Source organism: Pantherophis guttatus, chromosome 5, assembly GCF_059756535.1.
Source record: "Pantherophis guttatus breed Tessera chromosome 5, ASM5975653v1, whole genome shotgun sequence".
NCBI lineage: Eukaryota > Metazoa > Chordata > Lepidosauria > Squamata > Colubridae > Pantherophis > Pantherophis guttatus.
This window is the reverse complement of record NC_142067.1, coordinates 84,037,248-84,063,048: the sequence shown is the minus strand read 5'-3', so window position 1 is coordinate 84,063,048 and position 25,801 is coordinate 84,037,248. Positions and strand designations below refer to the sequence as shown.

General features: G+C 46.2%; 1 protein-coding gene across 6 annotated transcripts in view; it reads left to right on the top strand.

Moving 5' to 3' along the window:
* The window catches only part of GLRA2 (glycine receptor alpha 2), a 294,664-nt gene that overhangs the window by 263,418 nt on the left and 5,445 nt on the right, over positions 1-25,801 (top strand). The window contains exon 9 of one of the 6 annotated variants that reach the window (XM_034435037.3): positions 9,738-9,862. The exons of the other annotated variants lie outside the window; for them this stretch is intronic. Within the exon in view, the coding sequence (XP_034290928.1) occupies positions 9,738-9,862 (125 nt within the window). The remainder of the gene's footprint in view (positions 1-9,737; positions 9,863-25,801) is intronic. 6 annotated transcript variants of the gene reach the window in all.

Genomic DNA, 25,801 nt, shown 5'->3' with positions numbered 1-25,801 from the left:
TTGCAGTAGTCCAGGCGGGAAGTGACGAGTGCCTGAGTGACTGTGCGTAGGGAGTCCCGATCTAGAAAGGGGCGCAACTGGTGTATCAGGCGAACCTGATAAAAAGCCCCCCTGGCCACGGCCGTCAAATGATCTTCTAAAGACAGCCGTGTGTCCAGGAGGACGCCCAAGTTACGAGCCCTCTCCGTGGGGGTGAGTGATTCACCCCCAATAGCCAACGATGGTATCAGCTGGCTATATTGGGACGCCGGAAGCCACAGCAACTCGGTCTTGGAGCGGTTGAGTCGGAGCCTGTTTCTCCCCATCCAGGCCTGTACGGCCTCCAGGCACTGGGACATCACTTCAAGGGCATCATTGGGGTGGCCTGGGGTGGAGATGTACAGCTGGGTGTCATCAGCGTACTGGTGGAACTCCACCCCGAAGCCACGGATGATCTCACCCAGCGGCTTTACATAAATGTTGAACAGAAGGGGCGAGAGGACCGACCCTTGTGGCACCCCAGAAGCAAGGTACCTCGGGGTCGACCGCTGCCCCCCTGTCAACACAGATTGCGACCGATCAGAGAGGTAGGAGGAGAACAACCGCAGAACGGTGCCTCCCACCCCCAACCCCGCCAACCGGTGCAACATGATACCATGGTCGATGGTATCAAAAGCCGCTGAGAGGTCTAACAGGACCAGGATAGAGGAGCAACCCCTATCCCGGGCCCTCCAGAGATCATCCACCAATCCGACCAATGCCGTTTCCGTGCTGTGCCCAGGCCAGAAGCCGGACTGGAGCGGGTCTAGATAGACAGCTTCATCCAGGTACCGGGGAAGCTGTTGCACCATCACACTCTCAACAACCTTCGCAACGAAGCGAAGGTTGGAGACTGGACGATAGTTAGCCAAAACAGCTGGATCCAGAGAGGGCTTCTTGAGGAGGGGCCTCACAACCGCTTCTTTCAAAGTGGCCGGCAGGACCCCCTCACTCAAAGAAGCATTAACAATCTTCTGGAGCCCGCCTCGTGTCACCTCCCGGGAAGCCAGTACCAACCAGGAGGGACACGGGTCCAATAAACATGTGGTCGCGTTCAGCTGTCCCAGGACCCTGTCCATGTCCTCGCGAGCCACAGGATTGAACTCCCCCCAGATAACACTCTCAAGACCTGCCTCAGTCATCCCGTCCGGACATACCCAGTCAGAGGCCAGCCCTTCCCGAATCTGAGCGATTTTGTCATACAGATACTGCACAAAATCCTCAGCTCGGCCCTGCAAGGGGTCATCCCGCACTTCCAGATGGAGGAGGGAGCGAGTCACCCTAAACAGGGCGGCCGGGCGATTATCTGATGATGCGATAAGAGCAGCAAAATAGCTAGTTTTCGCCACTTTTATCGCCACTAGGTAGGTCTTAATATGAGACCTCACCAGTGTTCGGTCAGATTCAGAGTGGCTGGTCCTCCAACTACTCTCCAGGCGTCTTTTCCGCGCTTCATCTCCCTAAACTCCTCGGAGAACCAAGGAGCTAGGTGAGTTCGGTGCCGGGTCAGAGGCCGCAAAGGCACGACTCGGTCCAAGGCCCCGGCAGCCGCACTATCCCAGGCGGCCACCAGGTCTTCAGCCGAATCATGAGCCAGAATCTCAGGAAATGGCCCAAGCTCCATCTGGAACCTATCAGGGTCCATCAGGCGCCTGGGGCGGAACCACCTGGTCGGTCCCACCTCCCTGCGGCGGGGTGCAGCGGTTAGAAAGTCCAGTCGAAGGAGCGAGTGGTCAGACCATGACAAGGGTTTGATGGCTATATCCCCTATATCAAGGCCACTCAACCACTGACCAGAGACAAAAACTAAGTCCAGAGTGTGTCCCCCTGTGTGAGTGGGGTCATGAATTAACTGAGTTAGGTCTATGGCCATCATGGAAGCCATGAACTCTCGAGCCACTTCAGACATTTCACCGATAGATGGCAGGTTGAAATCCCCCATGATGACAAGTCTGGGGGTGTCCACCGCCACCTCGGCTATAACATTAAGCAGCTCGGGCAGGGCCGTTGCCACGTGGCAGGGAGCCAGGTACGTGACCAACAAGCCCATCTGTACTCCACGACCCCACTTCACAAAGAGGGACTCACATCCGGCTATCTGTGGAACAGTGGTCTCCCTTGGATCCAGACCTTCCTTTATAATAACCGCCACCATCCCGCCCCTGCCCTGAGCCCTCGGCTGATGAAATGCACGGAAGCCTGGTGGGCATATATCCACGAGGGGGACTCCCCCCTCCTGGCCCAACCAGGTCTTCGTAATACCCGCCAGGTCCCCTCCCCCTCCTGAATAAGATCGTGAATGAGGGGGGCTATATTAACAACAGACCTGGCATTGCATAACATCAGCCGAAGGCTCTGGCCCTGAGAATCTGGACAACCTGGGGAATGAGGAAAGCATTGGGGACCGGAGTGTGCAATCGCTCTAAGATAGCGAGTGCGCATTCCCCGAACATGATGTGGTCCCCAGCTTCCGCCATATCTGCCCCTCCATCACTATACTGATGGAACAGCCCTCTTTAAATCGAACTCCAACCCCCTCCCCGACCTCCGGTTCTACATCCCTAGTGTCGTAGCCCTTCGCTGAAGCTGGTCTTGAACCCAGTGGATTTCCCCCAGAACACACCCTAATCCCCCCCGAACCCCTTAAAATTTTTGTTAAAAACCCACTAAAAAACCCACTTAAAAAACCCTTCAAACTCTTCTTTGCCGCATGCCATCTCTCGGGGCTCCAACGCCCATCATCAAGATAGGCCCTCGATAACGAAGAGGGCCAGACCTGCGAGAGGGGGGAATCTCACAGGGCACGAAGGTCATTCACCGAGTACATCTGAACATCAAAGGGAGGTGATAGTCCATGGCCAATAGCCAGGGGCCAATTTGATGTTATCACAGTCAGAAGGAGTGAAATGCCGGACTTCAATAGAATTCCAATGGAGCATGTGGGACCTCATTGCCCTCTCACGGCAATGGCGGGAGTAAAATGCTGTTTCGATCCAGCAGAGGGTGACCCAGCCCCCCTCTCATGGCAGCTGGTCAACCACGATCATCCAAAAAGCCGGAATTGAGACAGCAGCTATAGACCCACTCCACCAAGACTTGAATCCCCAGATGTAAACCTCCATTCAATGGAGGGAAGAATGGGATCAGGTCAGTCCACATAGTCCAAACAGGCTCAAACAGCGGAGATCATAACCATCATTAACTCCGGGGAGGTCAAGATGGCACCTAGACCCGGAGATGATTGTTCAGCAGGCATACGCAGCATGGCATCACCACATTCAGGGGGATGGGGGTGAAAAAGGAGAGCAGAGGCTTTAAGTAATAAACACCACCAATTAATATGGTTTCAGCAACAATATCTCCATCTTTAACTATGTAACTTGCTTTCTCAAGGTGGTGAACTTGGAACTTTAACATTCTAGACAAGTGACACTGACTAAGCAAATTACTGGTTGCTGTTGGTATGTAATAAACATCAGGAATGAATGCATCGAGCTCTTCAACATAAACAGTTCCTTTTCCTTTGACCTGACAAAGATGATTGGAAAAAGAATAAAGTTCACGTAGTTCAGGTTCAGGCTCGTGCATGTCTGTGAAAAGTTCCTTTCTGTAGGTAACATGCAATGCTGCACCACTGTCCAAAGTCCACAGGAGTCATCTGTCATACTCTGGTTGAGGTTGTGGATTATTGGTTAAAGCCAATGTGGTGAGTGGAGCTTGTGGATCACGCCGGGGACCACGACGACCTTGTCTTCCACCTCTGCCTCTGCCTCTGGAGTCTGTTCCTCTGGGCTGGTATGAGACAGGAGCTGGAACTCATTGGGGACAATCCCGGGTGGCATGTCCCACACGATTGCAGGTGTTGCACCTTGGCATCCTTGGAGCGTAGGCTCTTCCTCGGAAGGGGCGCCTGGCTGGAGCTCTTGATGTGGGTGATCCTCTCAAATGTGGCGTGGCCAACATGAATGCCTCTTCTTCAATTAAAAGTCTACAGACATTGTCCACTGTGCGTTGAGCAATTGGGACTTGGTTAATTTTTGTAACAGCATCTTTCCATTCATAATTCAATGAGTTAATGATGATGCTGATCATTTGAATATCTTCAATGTTATGGCCTCTTTCTCTCAATTCTGTTCTCAGACCTTTCAGTTTGGTCAAATGTCCTCCAATTTGTTCACCGGGTTTCAATCTCGAACCGTGGAGTTCAGACATGAGTAAACATGAAGATTCAATTGAGACAGGCCTGTAGCAATTTTCCAATTGAGCCCAAATTTGTTGAGCTGTTGTATTTGGTGGAAAAGTGACCTGCAGTTCAGTATCCATGGACATCAATAATGTTGTGCGAGCCCTTATCTCTAAATCTCTTATTGCATAAGTCCAAGGTGGAGCAGGTGGGTTAAATACCATACAGTGCGTGCCTTCTCTAAGAAGCAATAGTGTAATCTCACTGACCCAGGCTTTATAATTATGTCCTGACATTTTTAGTTTTGACTCACCAGTTAGTGGAGAGACAGAAAATGCCTGGTAAGGAGCATGCATTTGGTATGCTGGCTGTGCTGGCAGAAATGCCTGTGGTATTTGCTGTGCCTGTTGTGGACCTAAAAATGGTCTTGGTTGTGCTATTGGAGGTGGACCAGGAGCTGGCCCTATTTGCACTTGTGGCTGTGGCACATATGCAGGCATTTGTGGCTGCTGTTGCATTGGAATCTGCTGTATTCCAGCTGCCATTTGTGCTTGAGCTTGCCTTTGCTGCATTGAGCGTAGTTGTGTTCCATCTAAAAAGACACCAGCACCACCAGGGGGTGTTGGAGATGGGGTCTGTGGAGACACTTGTGGCATTTCAGCTTGAATCTCTGAGTGAGTTAGATAATTTAAAATGCTCATCTAAGCTCCGTTCTCTTTCAGCTTCCTGTAGTAAATTACTTCCACCAGCAGATGGTGCTGCACCTTTAGCTTCGGGCAGCCCAGTTACAAGAAATGACTGCGTGGCAGGTTTACATGTAACTTGATCAGGGAGACTTTCATGTGATGTGTGCACTGCTCTCTGTTTTAATTGGCCTGACACAGAATTCACCAGGGGGTGTGTCTTTGGCTCTGAGGAAGAAGACAAGATGGCGCTTTTATATAGTCTTAAGTCATGAGGCTCTGTGTTATCTTGCTCAAGCATAAACAAATCCCACTTAAACCGAGACAGTTCATTTTCATAATATTTTACATGCTCACGATAGGATTTGATGGCCATCTTACGCCGAGTGATTTCAGGGCTTTGAGGAGAATAGTAAACTACTTCTCTCTCTATATGGGAGGAAGAATGCTCGGCAGTTTGTGGAAACTTTCTTGGCCTAGCACCAAGCACATCATAATCTGAGGGCTCCGGGAGGATAGATTTATAGCATGCAAATTGAGAAGAAAAAGCTACCGACCTCAGTCGCAATTCATTATCTTCAAAAGCAGCTGTTCTGTTATCTCTCCCTTGACGTGTTTCCGAAAGCATTTTTTGATCTTCCTCACCCATGGCCCCTTCTTGTTCAAGTTGCGTGGCTGTAGCAAGGGGCTGGAAATCTGAAAATCTCCTTTCTGCCACCTCTTCGTTGGAAAGATCAATCAAATCATTTACGAAGAGTGGTCTTGGTTTCATTTTGCCTTTTTTCTTCTTTCTTGGCATCTTAGCAGATAGATTAATTAACGTTCCTCAGTCATAAAATCAATCATCTAGCTAATTAGTCTAGGCAGTCTTATCAGAAATAACAAACAAGGAAAAAAAGCCATGAATCTCAACCGTCCGACTGCTACCAGATGTCAGGGTTTTGATCGAACCCATTTTTGACTCTGGGACAATCACCCTGATTAATTAGAGGATGGACCGTGACTTTCTCCAAGTTGCAATATTCTGAAATAAAACCCGAAGAAGTATTCTCTAATAAAACTCATTTATTTGTTATAAAGAAAATAAAACACCTCACTAACTAAGAAAAGTAATTGTTACATTTTGAAAAAGTTCATGCCAGCTGCTTTTCTCAGCAGCCGGACCCCTGGCAAGAGAACAAAGGAAAAAGTGAAGGAATGTGGGTGGCTGGACATGCGTGGTAGCTTTTGATAACAATTCTTGGCAAGCTACGGAAAGTCTGATAGTCCAGAAATGATGAGCTCAGCTGGGAAATACAAGAACGCAGTGGCAGGCCACATGGCCTGAAGACATCCTCATTGACTGCTTTAAAGATGGCCTCAATGATAAACATCTACACAATGACCACACCTGCGTATCTTGCAGGACCCCACGAACCTTACAATGCTGATATGTGTTGGCAGTGGTGGAGATCAACCTCACACAGGGCCAGTGGTGAAATCCAAAAATTTTCCCTACTGGTTCTGTGGGCGTGGCTTGGTGGGCATGTGACAGGGTGGGCATGGCCAACTTGATGTCACTCACGTCACTCACTGTTAGAGCCAGGAGCTGCACATTCTGAAGCACATTCTGCCCTTCTGAAGCCCCCAATACTTTGAGTTTCCCTCCGCCATCTGGCTTGACTGCCCAAACGAGCCTTGGAGCCTTCTCTTGCCCCGCTCTCCATCCCAAAGAGCCACACATCCCCCTGCTGCCAATCCTCCATACAAACCACCCGCCCCATTTCTGCAAATGCAGAGCCCACCCCCCCAAGGAGCGATCCAAAGAGGGGAGGGGGATGCTGCAGAAAAGGCCACCTTCCACCCGGGCCCACATGCCTTTTGTGCCAGCTACACGGGGCTTCGGGCTCCAAATCAACCCACTTGCTTCCCGCCTGGCCACTTGCCTGTTCTTTTTGCAGATCGGCCTGGCCAACCACCAGCACCACTCCGGGAATTCAGCCCGCAGAGTCCAGCACTCCAGAGTAAGGAGGCTCGGCAGCAGCACTGCTTCCCACCGGTGAAGAAATGGAGCAAGAAGTGCGGAAGCTGTCGGTGGCTGGCCAGGTGGTAGCCCCCTACATGGGGAGAGGGCCAGGCCTGGTCACACCACTGTGGAGCCCGCTGCACTTTGCCTTCAGCCTGGGCAGTGACACTTACCCAAATGGGCCAATGCACATAGCCCTTCATCTTGGCGAAGACCAGGTCACCGCACTTGTAGTCACGTGGCCAGCTGGAACAGGACATGGCACAGGCAGCCCCTGCCGAGGCCAACCTAGCCAAGTGATCACTGCCCTCCCTCCCTGTCTGGCTGCAGACTTCCGCCTGCCCTCCTGAAGCACCACTGCCGCCGTTCACTTTCATTTCACAGCGGGAGAAGGAAGAAAGTGAACAGTAGCACTGCGGCAGTGCTCTGGGTGGGCTGTTTTGGCCTCTCTGCCCATGCCATGTCCCACTCCAGCCAGCCGCACAATTACAAGTGCGGCAACCTGGTCTTTGCCAAGATGAAGGACTATCCGCACTGGCCCACCCAGGTAAGTGCCGCTGCCCAGGCTGAAGATAAAGCGCCACAGGCTCCGCGGTGATGCAGCCGGGCCTGGCCGTCTCCCCACATGGGGGGCTGCCAACTGGCTGGCCACCAGCAGCTTCCTCACATCTTGCTGCAGCATTCCCCTTCCCTATTTGGATCGCTCTGCAGGGGGGGACTCTGCCTTTGCAGAAATGGGGCGGATGCATGTGCAGCATCCCCAAGACATCTGCCTTCCCTCCCAGAGCACCACCTCCGCCACCCCTCTCAGCCCCAGCACAGCGTCTGCATTTCCACCAAGGGCCACCCACCCACTGGCTGGGCCGAGCTGGACGCCGACCTTGGAAGGCAAGGGGGACTGCTGGGAAGGCAATGTGGGTGGCAGGCAAACATGGCAGGGCTGTGGGCCATGGAGAAGGAAGTAGGAAGGCAGGCTGGGATAGTGGGGGGGGGGCAGGGGCAGCTAGCTAGGCCGTGACTTGCAGGCTTAACTGGCAGGCAGATCAGGGCCACTCAGTTGGGGCGCAGCACTTCAGACAGGCAAGCTGCAGAGCAGAGACTGGGCGAGGTGAATGAACGGCAACTGGGGGACCAGTTTGGGGGCATGGCCAGCCAGCAGTTGCTACCAATTCAGCAACCCAGGCCAAATGTCCGCTACCGGTTCAATTGAACCAGTCCGAACTGGTCGGATTTCACCCCTGCCCAGGACCAGTGCTGGAAGGCCAGTGGATGGGGCAAGTCCTTCCCTCCCATGCGTAAAAAACACCTCAGATGCTTCAGATGTGGGGAGGAAGGGCACCGAGCTGTGGCATGCCAATCCAGCAAACCCAAGCTCAGTGCCATGGCAACCCCGAGGAAGGAGGCAATAAAACCAGCTCCAAGAGCCCAAGAGACAGTGCTGAAAGGTCTGGAGGTCATAGAGTTCACCCCTCCTGGTTCTGAAGGATTGGGAACTGTCAGCCTTACCCAACGCAGGTGAGGCTGACAGTGATGGCGACGATGATCTCCTGGTAAGCCGGTGGGTGATCCCTGTAACCAATGGTGGGTTGCCCCCTGTTTGGATCAGTTCGCAAGAACCAGTAATAAAACTGGTGGGAGGCTCTGCCCACTGACCCGGACATCATCATAGGTGATCTGCGCATGCGCAGAAGCTTCTGCGCATGCGCAGAAGAGTGTGCATGCGTGCGATGCGAACTGGTAGTAAAGGTAAGTAGAACCCACCCATGCCTGTAACCCTCCCTGTGGAGCTAGTGGTGCCCTCTCCGGGAACCCAAGGGAGGATGCTGGCTTTATTGGACTCAGGCAGCACTAGGTGCATACTTAGCTCTGAAGTCATTGAAAAGCTGGGACTGAGACTGAAACAGCTGAGGGTGCCCATAGCATTTTGCCAGCTAGATGGGACATAGTTGGAGGGGGCCCAGCTCACTTTATAACTGAATCAGTAGAGATGAGAATGGGAAAGCGTAAAGAGACTCTGAGTTTTATACTGGTGCTAGGGATTGGAGAGGCCACTCCTACTAATATTGTTTTGGCTGCAGAAATGGAACCTTGATGTGAATTGGAGGAGAGGGCTTTTAAAGATTCAGCAGAAAGTAGCCAAGGAAGAAGAAAAAAATTCCAAAACCTAGCAGTAAGAGAAATAAAGGGCAAAGGGAGTTGGGGCTGCAGCTTGGGATCACTCAATAAGCAAATCCAGATGTCAAACCATGAAACAGCAAGCCTCTGGTGAGCCATCTTGGGGTTGCCATTTGTGGAGGGGAGGCTACAGGGGCATGACATGGAGCTGTGCTGATCAGATGAGTGCTGATCTGCTGGGAGGCGGCAAATGGAGTGGTCGCACTGATCAGCTAGGAGGCAGCAAATGGCTTGGATGTGCTGATCAACTGGGAGGCAAACGGCAAATGGATCAGCTGGACATGGAGCACCGGATGGAGACTGCGATGCTGATCCGCATGTGGAGAAGCAGCTGGGCGTTGGAGCTGATTGGCTGGGAAACGAAGCACTGATCAGCTGCAGCTCAGAGAGCAGGCCAGCAGCTGAGTGTCAGCCTAGATGCAGCCAAAGATTCCAGGCTGTTGCAGCATCCAGAAGTTGAGGGGGTGGGGTAGGCACATGCAAGGCGATTTAAGACATGGTGAAAAGGCCGTGGGTAATGCTGACTTTGTATGTCACTCAGTGCTGGGTTTCCAAGCTTTCCAAAATAAAAAGCTTCAAACAAAAACTTGGTTGCTTGCGGTTTCTTGGTGCTGGATACATGGAATGTGACAGTAAGTTAGCATTCTTACACTTTCCTATTCTCCCTCGCCAGCACAACTGGTCACCTGCAGGTATAGGACGGCAGGGGAGCGTCATGGGAATGGCTGACAGAACGGTGACTGAGGCGACTGCCAGAGTGGTGGAAGAACCATCCCCCGGAGGTCATTCCAGAGCAAGGTGGGATTGCTCAGCTGGATGTACGCCCCCAGGAGTGTGAGGGCTCCAGTCAAGTACCTTCAGCCCAGCAACAAGCAGGGACTAGGCAAGCTGACCATGGGTGGTCTGTGGGATTCTGGCAGGCCCCTCTTCCACTGTGGGAGCCACCAGTCTTGAAGGCCATGTTTGAAAGAAATCCCAATAGGTTGGCTGTCTTCTTAGGCCAGAACTTGGCCAGCTGCCTATCCTGTGCTTCCGCTGCATTCAACCGGGCCACCAGGCAGCAGAATGCCCTGCCCTTATGCTGAAAAAAAAAAGAAAGAAAGAAAGAAAGAAAAAGGCAGGTTCCTCAGGGATGGTGAAACCAAAGAGGATGCCCTGGAAAATTCCGGAGAAGTCCAGAGGGGTGTTGCAGGCTGCAACAGCAACCAAGAGATTACCCGCAGATGACGGCAGATGGACGGTGGAAGGGGAGCCCCAACTCGCCAGCTATGACAGCAATAACGAAGGGGTGGGTGACCCGATGGTAAGCGATGCCATCTGGCCCTTTGTTGTGCTCATGGTACTTATGGCCTAGAGGTATGGCATCTGCGAGGCACTAATAGATTCCAGGTGTGCACGATACCTCATTACCCTGGCAACAGCTGCTGAGTTTGGGGTGAGGGTGAGGAGAATGTCCCAGCCCATGAGGTTTGAGCAAGTGGATGACTCATTGTTGGGAGGAGCACCTGCCACCCACATTACAGAGCAGGTGAAACTGGAGTTAGGCCAGCATAGGGAACTCATTCACTTCATTGTTGCCCCAATAAAAGCTGAATCAGTGATTTTGGACTAGCTGTTGTGACCTAGGCTTACTGAGTCACTGCAATACACAATTAGTTCCAAAAAAACTTATTTTATTGTAACAGCTGAGAATTATGTTCATTCCCAGCTGAGTCCCAATTAGTTGCAAAAAGGTTCTTCGGAAGAAGTCCTTTGGGATAATAGCCAACCTTTATCTTCTTTGACACCCTGCCAAAGGCCTTACTTGGCAAAGCCCCACGAAGTTCAGAAACAAACAAGAGATGCCGACTGGAAACAGAGTTAGCAACGTTGCTTTCCTACAAAAGGCCCAAGTGCCTTTGTTTCTCTTTTAAGCCTTATGGGAGAGGCCAATCATCTCGGGGCTTACTCCCTATTCATCCCTTTTGCTTTAACTGCTCTTGCCTTCTGGCAGCTTTGTGCATGCGTGCACTAGGAACAGGCTCCTCCTGTTCCTCTGCTTCTCCGCTGCCCGACTCTGGGGGCTCCGGAGTCCGTGCATCACTCCTAGATGGCCTTGGCCCCATCTTTGCCTCCGATGCAGAGCTCTCGTCCAGGCCTTCCCCAGACTCCAGGACTGGCCCATGTTCATTCCCAGTCTCCTCACTGTCTGACTCCGCTCCCAGCTCCACAGGCTGCTGGTGGACCACAACACTATCCCTCACTGCAGGGCCCTTCCCCCAGGTCTGGCAATCCAGATACGGCCATGATGGGAATTGGTCATGGAATGCTTTCACCAAAGCAGGTGCCATGCACAGAGGTCACATCCTCCCAGGTAAAGTACTTCAGCCCATATCCCTTCCACTCAATGAGATACTGGAACCATCCTTTTAGCCACTGGAAGTCCCAAATACAGGCAACCTTGTACTTGGGCAGTCCATCTCCATCACATGGCATTGGCTGGGGACGGTCAGGTTGGTGGAGCGGACAGGCTGGCCGTTCTGGGACAAGGAGGGATCTATGGAAGACTGGGTGAACACGCATCGAGCGTGGCAAGGTCAGGCAGTAGGTGACTGGATTAATAACCATAGGGAACAGACCAAGGTACCGGTGGTCTAACTTCCTGACCAGCCGGTCTGACAAAAAGTGCCTGGTGGACAACCAGACCCGATCCCCCACAGCCAACAGCGGTGTCACCTGCCAAGACTGGTCTGCGACTCTTTTATAGTCCTCCTTGGCTTTCTCCAGATACCGTCACACCAACTGATGGACAGCCTGCAACTTGGACAGTTAGTCATTAGCTGCTGGCACCAGGGAGCTGAATTGCTTGAGGGGAAAGAACCGAGGATGATATCCCACATTGGGCAGGAAAGGGGTCGTTTGCATGGAGGTGTGCTGTGAGTTGCTGAACACAAACTCTGCTACTGCCAAATAATCTGACCAATTTTCTTGTTCCTGGTTCACAAAGCAGTCCAGGTATTGCTCCAGAATGCCAATAACTTTTTCAATCCCACCATTGGTTTCTGGATGATGCGCTGACAACAGGCAGATTTTCACATCCAAGGCCGTCATCAGTCCTTTCCAAAACTGGGCTGTAAATTGAGCCCCTCTGTCCGATACGACCCTATCAGGCAGGCCGTGCAGCTGGAAAATGTGTTGGATAAACATGCGGGCAGTGGCACAAGCCATCAGTAACCCACAACATGGAATGAAATGCACCATTTTTGTCAACATGTCGACCACCACAAACATGGTCATGAATCCAGAAGACGGAGGCAAATCCATCAAGAAGACCATGGAAATGGCACCCCAGGGTCTCTCTGGTATTGGTAATGGCACCCAGCCATTAATGGTCTCCATGAGCATGGAAGGATCCACTGGACACAGAGGGACTGCATATTTGGCTGCAAATGCCGCATCCATAAAGTTGGTTGTACTTCTGGAGTCAACCAAGGCATGAACTGAATCCCCTGCGGACTATTGGACAAGAATACTCTTGCCTCCAGGATCAAGTGCTGGGGGGGTCCAGGCTCCACATCCACTGGGCATCACTTGGTGTTGGTGTGTGCCCGACCCATGGTCTCCCCTAGATCGGGCTCAGGGCGTTTCCTGACAGGGTTTTCTATGACTGTTTGGCAGGCCCAAGAGCCAACTCCCCTTGTTGCTTCTTGGGGTAAGAGGCGGCCATGTGCCCAGGTTCCCCGCAATACAAACCCAACCCCCCTGATTGTCGTCTGTTTTTCTCGGCCACCAACAGATGGGGTCTGGCTGAGCCTAGTTCCATGGGCTCCTCCTGTAGAACCGGGGTCTCACGCACTTCTGGTGCCACCTCGGTCTCCTGGCAGGCAGGGTGACTAGTCCATATCTGCAACCGGGCATCGATCCTAAGGCACAGGTGAACCAGTGCATTAAGGGTCAGAGGAATATCAACCTGGACCGGCTCGTGCTGCAACTCCTCTGATAACCCATCCTGGAATGCGTCCATGAGGGCAGCCTCATACCAGGCTGAATCCTGGCTAAGCAGCTGAAACTCACTGATATATTCCTGCAGTGGGTTCCGGCCCTGCTTTAGGGTCTTCAGACATCTGGTAGCAGTCTGCATTTTGATGGGGTCCTCATACATAAGTCTGAGATGGTCACAAACCCCCCTGAAAGCGTCCAACAGAGGACTAGCCTGGACCAGCAGGGGCATAGCCCAGCAAGCCGCAGAGCCAGAGAGCAGGCTGATCATAAACCCCACTTTATCCTGGTCAGTGGGAAAGTCCTCAGTTCTCGGGCTGATAAAAAGCTGGCATTGTCCCCCCCAAAAAACAGGAAACATGGCCTGATTGCCATCAAACTTGTCTGGCACAGCAATGGGACATTTTCTACAGGAACGGGGAGCAGCAGGAGCTTGGAGCTGAGACATCTGTGCTGCCAACAAAGCTAATTGCTGCTGAAGCTATGTGTTCTCGGCCCAAAGCTGCTCCGTGATAAAGGTTTGTTCGTATTTAGTTTTGTGGCAGGAAAGCAAATTGTTGTGACCTAGGCTTACTGAGTCACTACAATACACAATTAGTCCCAAAAAACCCTATTTTATTGTAACAGCTGAGAATTATATTCATTCCCAGCTGAGTCCCAATTAGTTGCAAAAAAGTTCTTCGGAAGAAGTCCTTTGGGATAATCACCAACCTTTATCTTCTTTGACATCCTGCCAAAGGCCTTACTTGGCAAAGCCCCACGGAGTTCAGAAACAAACAAGAGATGCCGACTGGAAACAGAGTTAGCAATGTTGCTTTTTTGCAAAAGGCCCAAGTGCCTTTGTTTCTCTTTTAAGCCTTATGGGAGGGGCCAATCATCTGCTGGCCTTACTCCCGAGTTGTCCCTTTTGCTTTAGCTGCTCTTGCCTTCTGGCAACTCTGTGCATGCGTGCACTAGGAACAGGCTCTTTCTTTTCCTCTGCCTCTCTGCTGCCCAACTCTGGGGGCTCCGGAGTCCGTGCATCACTCCCAGATGGCCCTGGCCCCATCTCTGCCTCCGATGCAGAGCCCTCATCTGGGCCTTCCCCAGACTCCAACACTGGCCCATGTTTGTCCCCAGCCTCCTCACTGTCCAACTCCACTGCCAGCCCCGCAGGCTGCTGGCGGACCACAACACTAGTGTGGTTAGACAAGTGGGGCCCAACTGGTGGGAGAGCAGGTGTTGACACCTGCAGATAGGAAATGGTCCCACACCATCACTGCATAGCAACCCCAGAAACCTCAAACCCCACTCCTGTGGACATGTGGGCCAAGGCTACAGGGGAAGAAATGGACTTCCCTCAGGTGTATAGAGACACTGAGGTATTCAGGGAGGAGTATGACATCCTCCCCCCGCACTGGCCCACTGACTGGGCCATAGAAATCTGTCCAGGGGCCAAATTGCCAAAGCCAAAAATGTACTTTTTTTTTTTTGTAAATATTTTTTATTTATTTTTTCAAATTTAAACATAAAAACATAACTTTCAAGAGCAAAAATCTCGATCTGGTCATAGATGGTTACCACGCTTACATTCCTTTCACAAGCTCAATTCACAATTTCCATTACATCTTTTATAAATAACCAAAAAAAGATAAAAAAGAAGATAAAAAAGAAATTCAAGACTTAAGAAAAAACCAATTTTACCTCAAATTTAACATTTTCATTTATATAAATCCATTATATCTATCCAAAATTAGTTTCAAATTCACTTTCACTTATTTTTACATCTGCATAACAATTCTAAACATATCTTTATTCTTCTTTACCTTATATCTTATACAAGTCATATCAAAATAATTTTTACAATATTCTAACCTCTTGTTAAGTGTTTACCTTCCAATTTTATCACCATTTATTCTTAGTTTCAATTCAATACCACTCCATTTTTATTATATTTTATAAAACAACATTTTATCTAATTTTAATCCTTTGACCCTTATCCTCAAATCAGTTTACCTTAGTTTTTTTTTCTCCCAGTTTACATATTACACAGATTTCTCTCAAAGGCATATTTTATTTACTCCAATTTCTAATATATTTTCCACTATATCTCCCTCTAATATTTAACTATCTTCCAACTTGTTCTATTTGATTAATTCTCAGCTTGATCCCCTCCAAAACACCAACTATTTAGTTGATTTTAGAATAGTTCCTCAATCTCCTCCAACTCTCCTCCTATTTGTTTGACTGTTTCCAGCATTTTGTGGGCTGATTACCAGCATAGTCTCCTCCAACTCTCCTCCTATTTGTTTGGATGTTTCCAGCATTTTGAATTAATTTCCAACGTATTTCCACCAAGTCTCAAACTCTTATCTAGTTGGTATCCATCCCACACATTTTAACTGTAATATAATTATCTGTTTTATATCATTTTTCCATCCTGCACTTTCAATTTAAATCTCAGTATATTTCATAATAGTCATCCTTTCCAACTTGTATTACCTTAATTCAAGACTAATCACTAGCATCTGTGTATCTTGTATTTTGTTCAATCAATCCTTATTCATCAGTTTAATATTTGTTTGCAAATTAAAATTAAAATGTATTACATCAAACAGTACATTTTCTTAAAATTTTCCTGCCTCAAAATATATTCTTCTTTATTTTTTTATCCCCTTGATATCATCAACTATTTTAATAGCCACCTCTTATTTTCTATTTTTATTATTTCACAACCCTTCCTGTTTTTATCCAAAAATCATATATACCTAGGCTTTTAAACTTTATCATATATACATAGGTTTTTAAACTTTACATTTCAGTTAGTCACATTTAAATTTATCCATTTTAATTCTTCCTTTTCTTCCTTTTCCTCTCTGTCCAAAGTGCTCTATTTCAAGGTTCATCAGTTCAAAGTAAAGAATTTCTGTATGTCCCTTTAAAACTTTTAAAATGTCTGATCCAAGCGTAGTGCATCAGCTTCCTGTCTTTGTTAACTACGCCACACCTAGTTTTGTCAGTCTCCATTGTTAAAATCCAAAATGTTCTTTCTTTCTTCTTTCTTCTTTCTTAAAATCATCTGGGACAGAGTAGGAATCTCCAAAATTCTTATATCCAATATTAATTTCAAGTAATCCAAGGTAAAAAGCCAATTAACATGTTTCTTTTCCACCCAGAAAGGGAAATCTCTTCAATCCACTTCCCTGCTTAATCACTGCAGACTCCATGGCTATTTTGTAGCCATCCATCTATCTTCATTAGCTTCATTTTCTTTTAGAGGCATTAATTCTCAGGAATATCCATTTCTCCTCTCCACTCCAGTTAAAGGCACAATCAAATTTCAGAAATTTATTAATACCAAATCATCCAGTTTAAGTTTACTGCAACAAAATTCAATTTGGGTCTTTTACCCATTTTTCTTTTCTTTTCAATCTTTAAGGCCCGCAGTCCAGCAGCCGCTTTTAATTTTGGGGTCTTATTTTCCAATAATTCCAATATATTGCCTGGGTTGGTGTCACTCACCCGGCTTCTTGATTTTTGCTCTTTCTTCATCTTCTTCCTTCAACACAATCCTTGTTCCTGGTTGCCGCGGTTTCAGGGCAGCCGCCATGGCTGCTGTTCTGCTGCTGCCGGTGTGAAGGAGAAGCCTCCGGCCCCGAGGAACCTGCCCATTCCTCTCGGCCACCCAAGGTGTTCCTTCTTGTCCCCCTGTCCCTACAAGACAGGGGAGGTCCACAGATCTATCAGTGGCAGCTTAGCAGAGGGGATTTGGAGGGCTCAGCGGAGCTCGCCATTTCCCCGTCTGTGTCCCCGCGGCGCCAACCGGAAGTCCTCTAAAGCCGAAAATGTACTTGATGATGCCAAAGGAAATGGAGGAACTATGGCAGTATATAGAGAAGAACATGGCTAGGTTCATTCAGCTGGCCAGGTCCCGGATCGTGGCCCCGGTCCTGTTCAGGAAAAAGGATGGAGTCCACATACGTCTGTACGTCTGTATGTGGACTTCTGGGGAATAAATGGCATGTACATCAAGAACATGTACTCCCTCCCTTTCATGAAGAACATGCTAGCCCGGGTGTCGGCAACCTGCAGCTCCAGAGCCACATGCGGTTCTTTCATCCCTCTGCTGAGGCTCCCTGTCATCCTGTCATGGCAGAGGGATAAAAGAGCTGTCACCCTGTTGCAGCGGTGGCAATGGCCAGAGCCTTAGTACGGGAGCGAAGCACCCCTGCACTTGCCTTTGTGCGAAACAGAATACCGCCTTCATCACCATACATTTGCTGTTGCTGTCTCCATGGCCTGCCCGCTGCTCTCGCAGCACCTTGCACAGCACAGTGAAATTTAGCACACTTCACAATGGGGGAGACTGGGTCCCCTCCTCCTGGAGCTTATTATGATGCAGAGCCACTATGCGACTCTGTATTGCCATTGGCTCATTCTTGCCTCCTGGATATCAGTTGCTTTTCCTGCAGAACTTCCAATGTTGTGATGCCCTGCCTTCTCACCAGCCAACTGGTCTTTGGCTCTCTGCCAACCAGCTAATCATTGACACACTGCTCCTGGGAAAGAGGGAGGGAGGGAAAGAGAGAGAGAGAGAGAGAGAGAGAGAGAGATGTGAACAACATTTTTACAGAACTATAAATATGTTGAGGCCTTTGAGGCGAATGCCCAGCCAGAACATATCATAGTTCTGATAGGCAGTAGTCTGTGGTTGCCTAGCTACAAGGGGGTTGGGCTGTAGAGTTTGTTTCAAGTTGCTGTTTTTGCACACTTTGCCTCAGAGCTTGCCTGGAATTTCTTGCTTTCAATTTGTTTTTAGTAAAAAGTACTTTTCTCTAAATCTATGAAGCCAAGGATTTTTCTTTCCTAGGAAATGGACAGAGGCAGCCCTGATAGTATCACTTTCCCCTGGGCTCTTCGCTGGGCTGGTCATAGTTCTCTTACTATCCTTGGGGGATGGGAAGAACTCATCAACTCCCATATCTTCCAGGGCAGTCTCATGAGCTCCCAGTGGTGGCTTGGCAGGCTTTTTGGTGGGCCCTATGGTTGTCTTCTGGACCAGTCGGTTAGACCTGCACTCAGCAGCCCAGTCCCCTCCCTTCCATATTTGAAGCAAGCTGTGGAGCATTTCTGAGGGCTCTAAGTTCTCATCTTTGCTTTTGGGGTCTCCTTCTTCTCTTGGAAAGGTTGTCACCATCCTCTTTCTGAATGATGCCTGTTTCAGGTGAGGTCAATTGCTGCTTCCTCAGCCAGGATGCACCAGCCATAGGGAGTAGGAGGAGTGCCCTGGAGATGCAGGTGTTGTAGACCTCATCGGTTAGCCTGTCTTTGAAACACCCAATCAGGATGTCTTGTGGCCTGTCGTTCAGTCAGCAGGCCATGTCAGAAAACTCCTGGGTATACTTGGCTACACTCCCCCACCCTGGCTGATGGTTTTGATATGGTCTCTGGCTTTGTGGTCAGTGAGGGGGTCCTCAAAGTGCTTATGGGGTGTGGCCATGATTAAAGATTCTCAGCTCCAGGGACATCATCATTGTGGAGGGTGACCATCCACCTTGCTGCAGCCCCCTCTAGGGCCATGGTGACACATCTCACCTTGCCGCCTTCTGTAGCTATTTTGGGACCATACTCTTGCATGTAGGTCCAAACTGAGCCAGGAAGAACCCCAATTGCTGAGGATCTCTGCCAAATTTCATGACCAGCCGCAAGGTCTTGCAGCGCCTTCTCCTTGCTGGTGCCAGTCCCACAAGGGTCCTGTGCTGGGCTGCCCCTCCAGGTGCTGGGGCTGCAGAGACTGCTGCTGCCACAGATTCAGCCTGCTACAGTGGACACAGTTGCCCCATTGGCCACTGAGGCTGGGTGTGATTGATCATCTAGATGGGAGGCTTGGCCAAGGTTCTCAAAAGCTCCCCACATGAATTTGATGGCTTTTTCCATCATCCAGTCAGCCTGACCCTATTCTCCATCCATCTTTTCCTCCTCCTCCTCCTCCTCCTCTTCCTCCTCCTCCTCCTCCTCCTCCTCCTCCTCCTCCTCCTCCTCCTCCTCCTCCTCCTCCTCCTCCTCCAGTTCTTCCAGCTCCACCCTTTGCTTCCGCTGGTGGCTGCCACAGCTTTCACAGGTGAAAGTCACCCACAAGGACTTCTCTTTCCAGTCCTCCTTCCTTCCAAAGCCAAGGGACAACCTGGGTCTCAGTGGGTCACCACAGCTCTCTGTGTCCCACATCTGTTTGGAGAGATCCAGCCTGGAAAGGGGCCTGGACAAAGCTTCCCCCGCCCCCCGTATTCAATCTCCTCCTGATCACTCCCTAAAGCCAACATTGTGGGCACAATCCTCATGGTACAGGTGATGTCCTCTCTGGGTTGACCATAATTGCAGATTCCGCTTAATGTCAGACCTCTCCAGTTTGATCCCTTAGGGAAGTAAAACTCTTGACTCCATTAAAAGTAAAGAGGCACTTTTACTAAGGAATACTGGTTGCATTAAAGGCAAGCAGAATCTAAAATTCCCGTGTGCCAACATGAAGCTAAAACCCCTGGTTCCCTTAGCCCTCTCCCTGTGGTCCATCCATGCATAGCCAATCCAGCACTACCAAAACGTTATGAGAAACACTGAGGTATTTGGGCTGATGAAATTCCACACTCACAGCAAACAGCCTGGAAAATGCCAGTGCCAGTGCAAACCAGATTCCTCTGTTCTTCCTCAACTGTCAATTTCCCCCTCCCAATTTCCCATCATAAAAGTATACAGCAGTCTGACCATTTGCTCCCCCCTTGTCCCCCTCCCTTCCCCCATTGGTGGCAGAATGCCAGTGAGGCATGAAACCAAAGCTGGTGGTTCTGACAGGCTCTGAATTACTCTCCTGTTAGAGGCTCTTATTTTATTGTCACTAAATGTCAGCCTTCCCAGATAAACTAGACAGGAAACACAACCAAATGATCTAATTTATTTTATTGTAAGACTACATTAACAGAATCTTGCAAGTCTGAAAATATAAATCTGCCATTGCCTTTCCAATCTAAAAATTTGGAATGAGGGATCCCTTCTTAGCCTCTTTCTCCTCCCATTATGTAGCTGCAGACTATACCCTCTCTTATCTGATCATTCCCTAAGCATATCCCCCATCCCATCTCCCAAGGTCATTCCCACAGAGCATTGCACTAAATGCATGCAATTCATCTTCATATTGTCTGTCTGTCTGTCTGTCTGTCTGTCTGTCTGTCTGTCTGTCTGTCTGTCTGTCTGTCTGTCTGTCTATCTATCTATCTATCTATCTATTGGTAGTCCTTGATTAACAACAGTTCATGTAGTGACAGTTCAAAGTTACAATGGCATTAATAAAAGTAACATGACCATTTTTCACAGTTATGAACTTCGCAGCATCTCCATGATCATATGGTTGATTGGCAACTGGTTCATACATATAACCATTGCTGAATATCATAGAAAACTTTTTTTCTCTCTTTCTCTCAGTCTCTTCCAAGCAGTGTTTTCTGCAGTGTGCAGATGGCAGGAGGAAGAAGTGGCCATCATAAAAGAGAACAAAGAAATTACAAAACGACAAAACTCATTGTCTCTGATTAACAAGTATCCATATTGCAGGCATAAATTATAGATTTAGCCCTGTAACAATTTCTCATTCATATTTGCTCTATAGTTCTACTTTCTCTGAATGACCTATCTTTCTCAACCTTGTTGACTTTCATATAGCAGTGGAGTTCCTTTGCAAACCTGTCATTACAATTATATATCATTTAAGTTAAGCATCTAAGTACTAAGAGAAATTTAGAAGTCTTAAGTTAAGAAGATAATCAAAATCATAGAAGAAACTTGCTGATAAAGATCATAGCCCATCTAAATTTCATTGATGTTAAATAATCATGACTAATACGGCATAGACTTTCAATTCATGACTTTTGAAACAGACTGAAAGTCTATCATTGAGAACAAATGGAAAATGTATAAGTCCTTGACTTATGACCACAATTGAGCTCAAAATTTCTGTTGCTAAGTGAAACATTTGTTAAATTAATTTTCCCCATTTTATGACCTTTCTTGCCACAATTGTTAAGTGAATCACTGCAATTGTTAAGTTAGTAACACTGTTGTTAAGTGGCTTCCCCATTTGCTTGTCAGAAGGTCATAAAAAGTGATCACATAACCCGGGACACTGTGACTGTCATAAATATGAGCCAGTTACTAAGCGTCTGAATTTTGATCATGTAATCATGAGGATGCTGCAATGGTTGCAACTGTGAAAAACTGTCATAAGTCACTTTTTTCAGTGCTGTTGTAACTTTGAATGGTCACTAATGAACTGTTGTAAATCAAGGACTACCAATAATTCTTTCATAGATTATGAAGAAGCTAAAAACAATTTGCTTTCCAAATTCAGAAGGGCCATGTGAAAATAAAGAATTCAAACTATGAAGGAAAGATTCAGCTAGTAAACTTAGATACAGAGATAGATTTTGCATGGAAACTTGCTGGAATTAATTTTTAACCTCAATTTCAGTACACTGTTTTGCTCATTTGAAACAACAGGATGCCAGTTTTGACAGGGACATAAATTTAACAATAGAAAAAATGCACAGCCTTATCCTTCAGGGTGACCCACATATAGGCATTTGAATTGAGATGACTGAAAGATTACAGGAGCAGCAATCATTATTGATGAGCTGTTTTCTGCAAGAGATGATAGTAATTGAAAAAAAATCGTACATTTGGGGAGATAAGTTGCTTATCTGTTGAACATGTGCTCCTTAACAAACAGCATACTGCTTTAAGATTGGGCAGGCAGAACAAAAAGGAGAGAGTGGAGGAGAGATTCAGTGAATTAATTTAAGGCAATTACCAGTGTGAAGTCAAACATTTATAATACAGGAAATTCAATAAGGTGCAATACACCTATGTAGTAATAGTCACTTTGTCTGAAATTTGTCATGTAGGTAACTAAAAATATAAGTACAAAAATACATGCAGTATGGTAAAATACACATAGAAGTATACTCTATGTACTAAAGGTAAACGCCATTGTGAAGCTGAGGAAGCTTTTTCTTTAAACAGTGGTAAAACTTTAAAGTAACAATAGGAAAGGAAATGTGCAGCTTTTCACGCTATGTTTGTGACCCTTTAAAACAGCTGAAGTTTGGTAGAAATTTTTGGTAGCATTCATTTTGTAGATCTTTCAAAAAAGGTCAACATAGTTATTTTGCTACTAAATGGGTACACATGTCCCCACAAAGTGACTACAGGTAGTCCTTGACTTATGACCACAATTGAGCCCAAATTTTCTGTTGCTAAGTGAGACATTTGTTAAGTGAGTTTTGCCCCATTTTACAACCTTTCTTGTCACAGTTGTTACATGAATCACTGCAGTTGTTAAGATAGCATGGCTGTTACGTGAATCTGGTTTTTCCATTGACTTTGCTTGTCAGAAGGCCACAAAAGGTGATCACATGACTTTGAGACACTGAGACCATCATAAATATGGGTCAGTTGCCAAGCGTCTGAATTTTGATCATGTGACCTTGGGATTGCTGCAATGGCCATAAGTAAGAGGTCACTTTTTTCATAGCTGTTGTAATTTTGAATAATCACTAAGTGAACTGTTGTAAATCAAGGACTGCCTGTAGGAATGTTTGTGCAGTTTTGAAGACTTCTGAGATGGAAAAAATAGAAATGTGACTTTCAATCTCCTAACGTTTGTCTGATTCTGTTTCACATTATATAGATACAATATACCAGCCACAATTATGATAAGGTGCTTATTATAAAAATGCCTTTAGATAACAGATTTAAATGTATTTTAAAGTAGTTTTTAAAATGTGTTTTATAATATTATTATAAATTGTAAGTACGGTAATACATTATATTATTTTATAATATATATTATATTATATTATATATTATTTTGATATAGTGATATTTATACAATATTGACAAGAGATTATTAACACTCAAATGTTTAAATTACAGACCTTTAAAGCAGAAAAAATAAAGTTTATTTCAACATGTTTCTTAATTAATTCTATCATTACAAATTAAAGGCACCATCCACCCAGAAATCACCACCATTTCAATGTATGGGAACCACACAGGAACACAATGTGGCATATATTTCATTCATTTAAGTGAATCCCTATTTTGTGAACTATATGGCAGATTGTGGTCCTATTTCAGTACCAAAATGATAAAACACATTTTCTTTTTTTTTTCTTTTTTCTTTTTTTTTTTCATGATTAATATGGAGTTTATTTTTCAGATTTCTTTTTTTTCATATTTTTTTTATTATTAAAAAAATTTAACATACATAACATACATGAATCATAATATATAATATATAACAATATACACAATACAAACAATCAACAAGTGCTCCCCCACCCCTCGGGATCATTCCTGCTTCCAAAATCTTAAAGCTTCTTCTGATGGTGGTATCCCCCTTCCTCCAGAAAACACATATATTAGGAACTGTTTCCAGATTCCATTGAATTCATTTACTTTCATTATGCCCCTCCTTACTTTAATATTACAAGTCAATTTATCATTTATGGCAATATCCCATACTTCCTTATACCATTCTTCCAAACAATAATCACCTCGTGTCTTCCAGTTCCTAGAAATCATTAACCTCGCTGCGGTCAACAAATTTGTTATCAACTCTTTAATCTCTTTTTTACACTTTATATCTTCCAATAGTGAGAGTATTGCTACCTTTGGTGCCTCTTCTACCTTTATTCCTACAATTTCTTCAATCTCCTTAAACACCATCTTCCACAATTTTTGCACAAATTTACAATCCCACCACATATGTAAATACATTCCTTTTTCCCCACAACCTCTCCAACAGTTATCTGAATAGTGCTGATTCATATTGCTTAATCTAACCGGAGTTAAGTACCACCTCCATACCATTTTATAATAATTCTCTTTTATTCTTACTGACATATTTCTCAACACTCTTTGTTGCCAAATTCTGTCCCAACTCTGTTGCCCTATTTGTACCTTCAAATCGGTTTCCCATACCATCTTTCCTAAATTTTCCCTCTCCTCTTCCTCCAACAATATTTTATAAATTCCACTCATTAAGTCTTTTATCCCTTTATTTTCTTCCTTTACAGTTTCATTTTTTTCAATTAATTCCTCAAACCTCCTTAACTCTCTACATTCTCCATTTTCTCTTATCCAATTTTTAGTCCATTGTTCCACTTGGCTATAATTTAACCAAGACAACCGTTTACCTCCTAGAACCTCTTCCAATTCCCCACGTAGAAAATAGAAAGCACATTTTCTATTCTGTGCTAACATATACTGAAACCTAATAGATGCCCTACTGAGTCCTTTGGCAAAAAACTAGTACTTGCATTTTTGTCCTTGAAATTCAATTAAGTCCTGTGTTTGATAAAGTTGTTTGCTCTCCGTTGCAATTCAAATGTAAAGAAATTAAATATAAAACTGACAGTGCCTTGAATGCACTCAGTTCAAAGTCATCATTTCTTCTGAAACTGAGTCAATATTGAGTCATTTTATTCTGGACTGCAATAGCAAGAGGATTATAGTAACAGAATAACAGAGTTGGAAGGGATCTTGGAGGTCTTTTAGTCTAACCTCCTGTTCAAACTGGAGTACCTATATTATTCCAAACAAATAGCTGTCCAATCTCTTCTTAAAAACCTCCAGTGCTGGAGCACCCATAATTTCTGGAAGCAAGTAATGACATACAGTCTATAAGAATTAGCTTAACCACTGAAGCATTCTTTCCAAACCTGTTTTACAGATGGATTTCAAATTCAGACATTCTGAACAATTGATTGTGATGGATGAAAATTACAGAACTTGCAGATGCCAAGTCATATTTTCTATGCCTCAAAATAAAGGCTACATGGAGGAAATAATTATGATTTACACAGCAAATCCACATAGGATTTCATTATACCAAACTTGGGAAGGGAAGGAGAAAACTAAGATGTACATTATTAGTTGCAACATATCTAGCAATACCTAAAAGTATGTGGATTTTTTTTCACTGTAGAATGAGCCATTATTCCAGGCTAAGGATGGATGAATCAATAAAATAATTGTTAAGACATATTTTGTAAGAGACAGATTCTGCTCATATTCAAATGACTGGAAAATATGTAATGCTGAAAGTGGTGAGTAGAGTGGCTTGCTTAGAATGGCTTGCTACTGGCAATTACTAATTACCATGGCATCTGTATTTGAATTTAGATTACAGGGATTTGCTTAGCTCTTATTATTTATTTGCCATTGTTTACAACTACCTGCATTTCTGTGACATACAAACTAATTTGGTTGCCACAATGTAAAACAAATGCTGACACTCAAAAAGAGTACAGAGAATAGCAACAAAGATGATTAGGGGATTGGAGGCTAAAACATAAAGAATGGTTGCTGGAATTGGGTATGTTTAGTTTAATTAAAAGAAAGACTAGGGTTGACGTGATAGTAGTATTCCAATATCTTAGAGGCTGCCACAAAGAAGAGAGGGCCAACTTATTCTCCAAAGCACCTGAAGGCAAAACAAGAAGAAATTGATGGAAACTTATCAAAGAGAGATCCAACCTAGAACTAAGGAGGAATTTCCTGACAGCTAGAACAATTTATCAGTGGAACAACTTGCCTCCAGAAGTTGTGGGTGCTCCAACAATGGAAGCTTTTAAGAAGATATTGGATAACCATTTGTCTGAAATGGTATAGGGCAGTGAGGGCTAACCTTTTCCGGAACAAGTGCCCAAAGCGTGTGTGGCCAAACCCCCA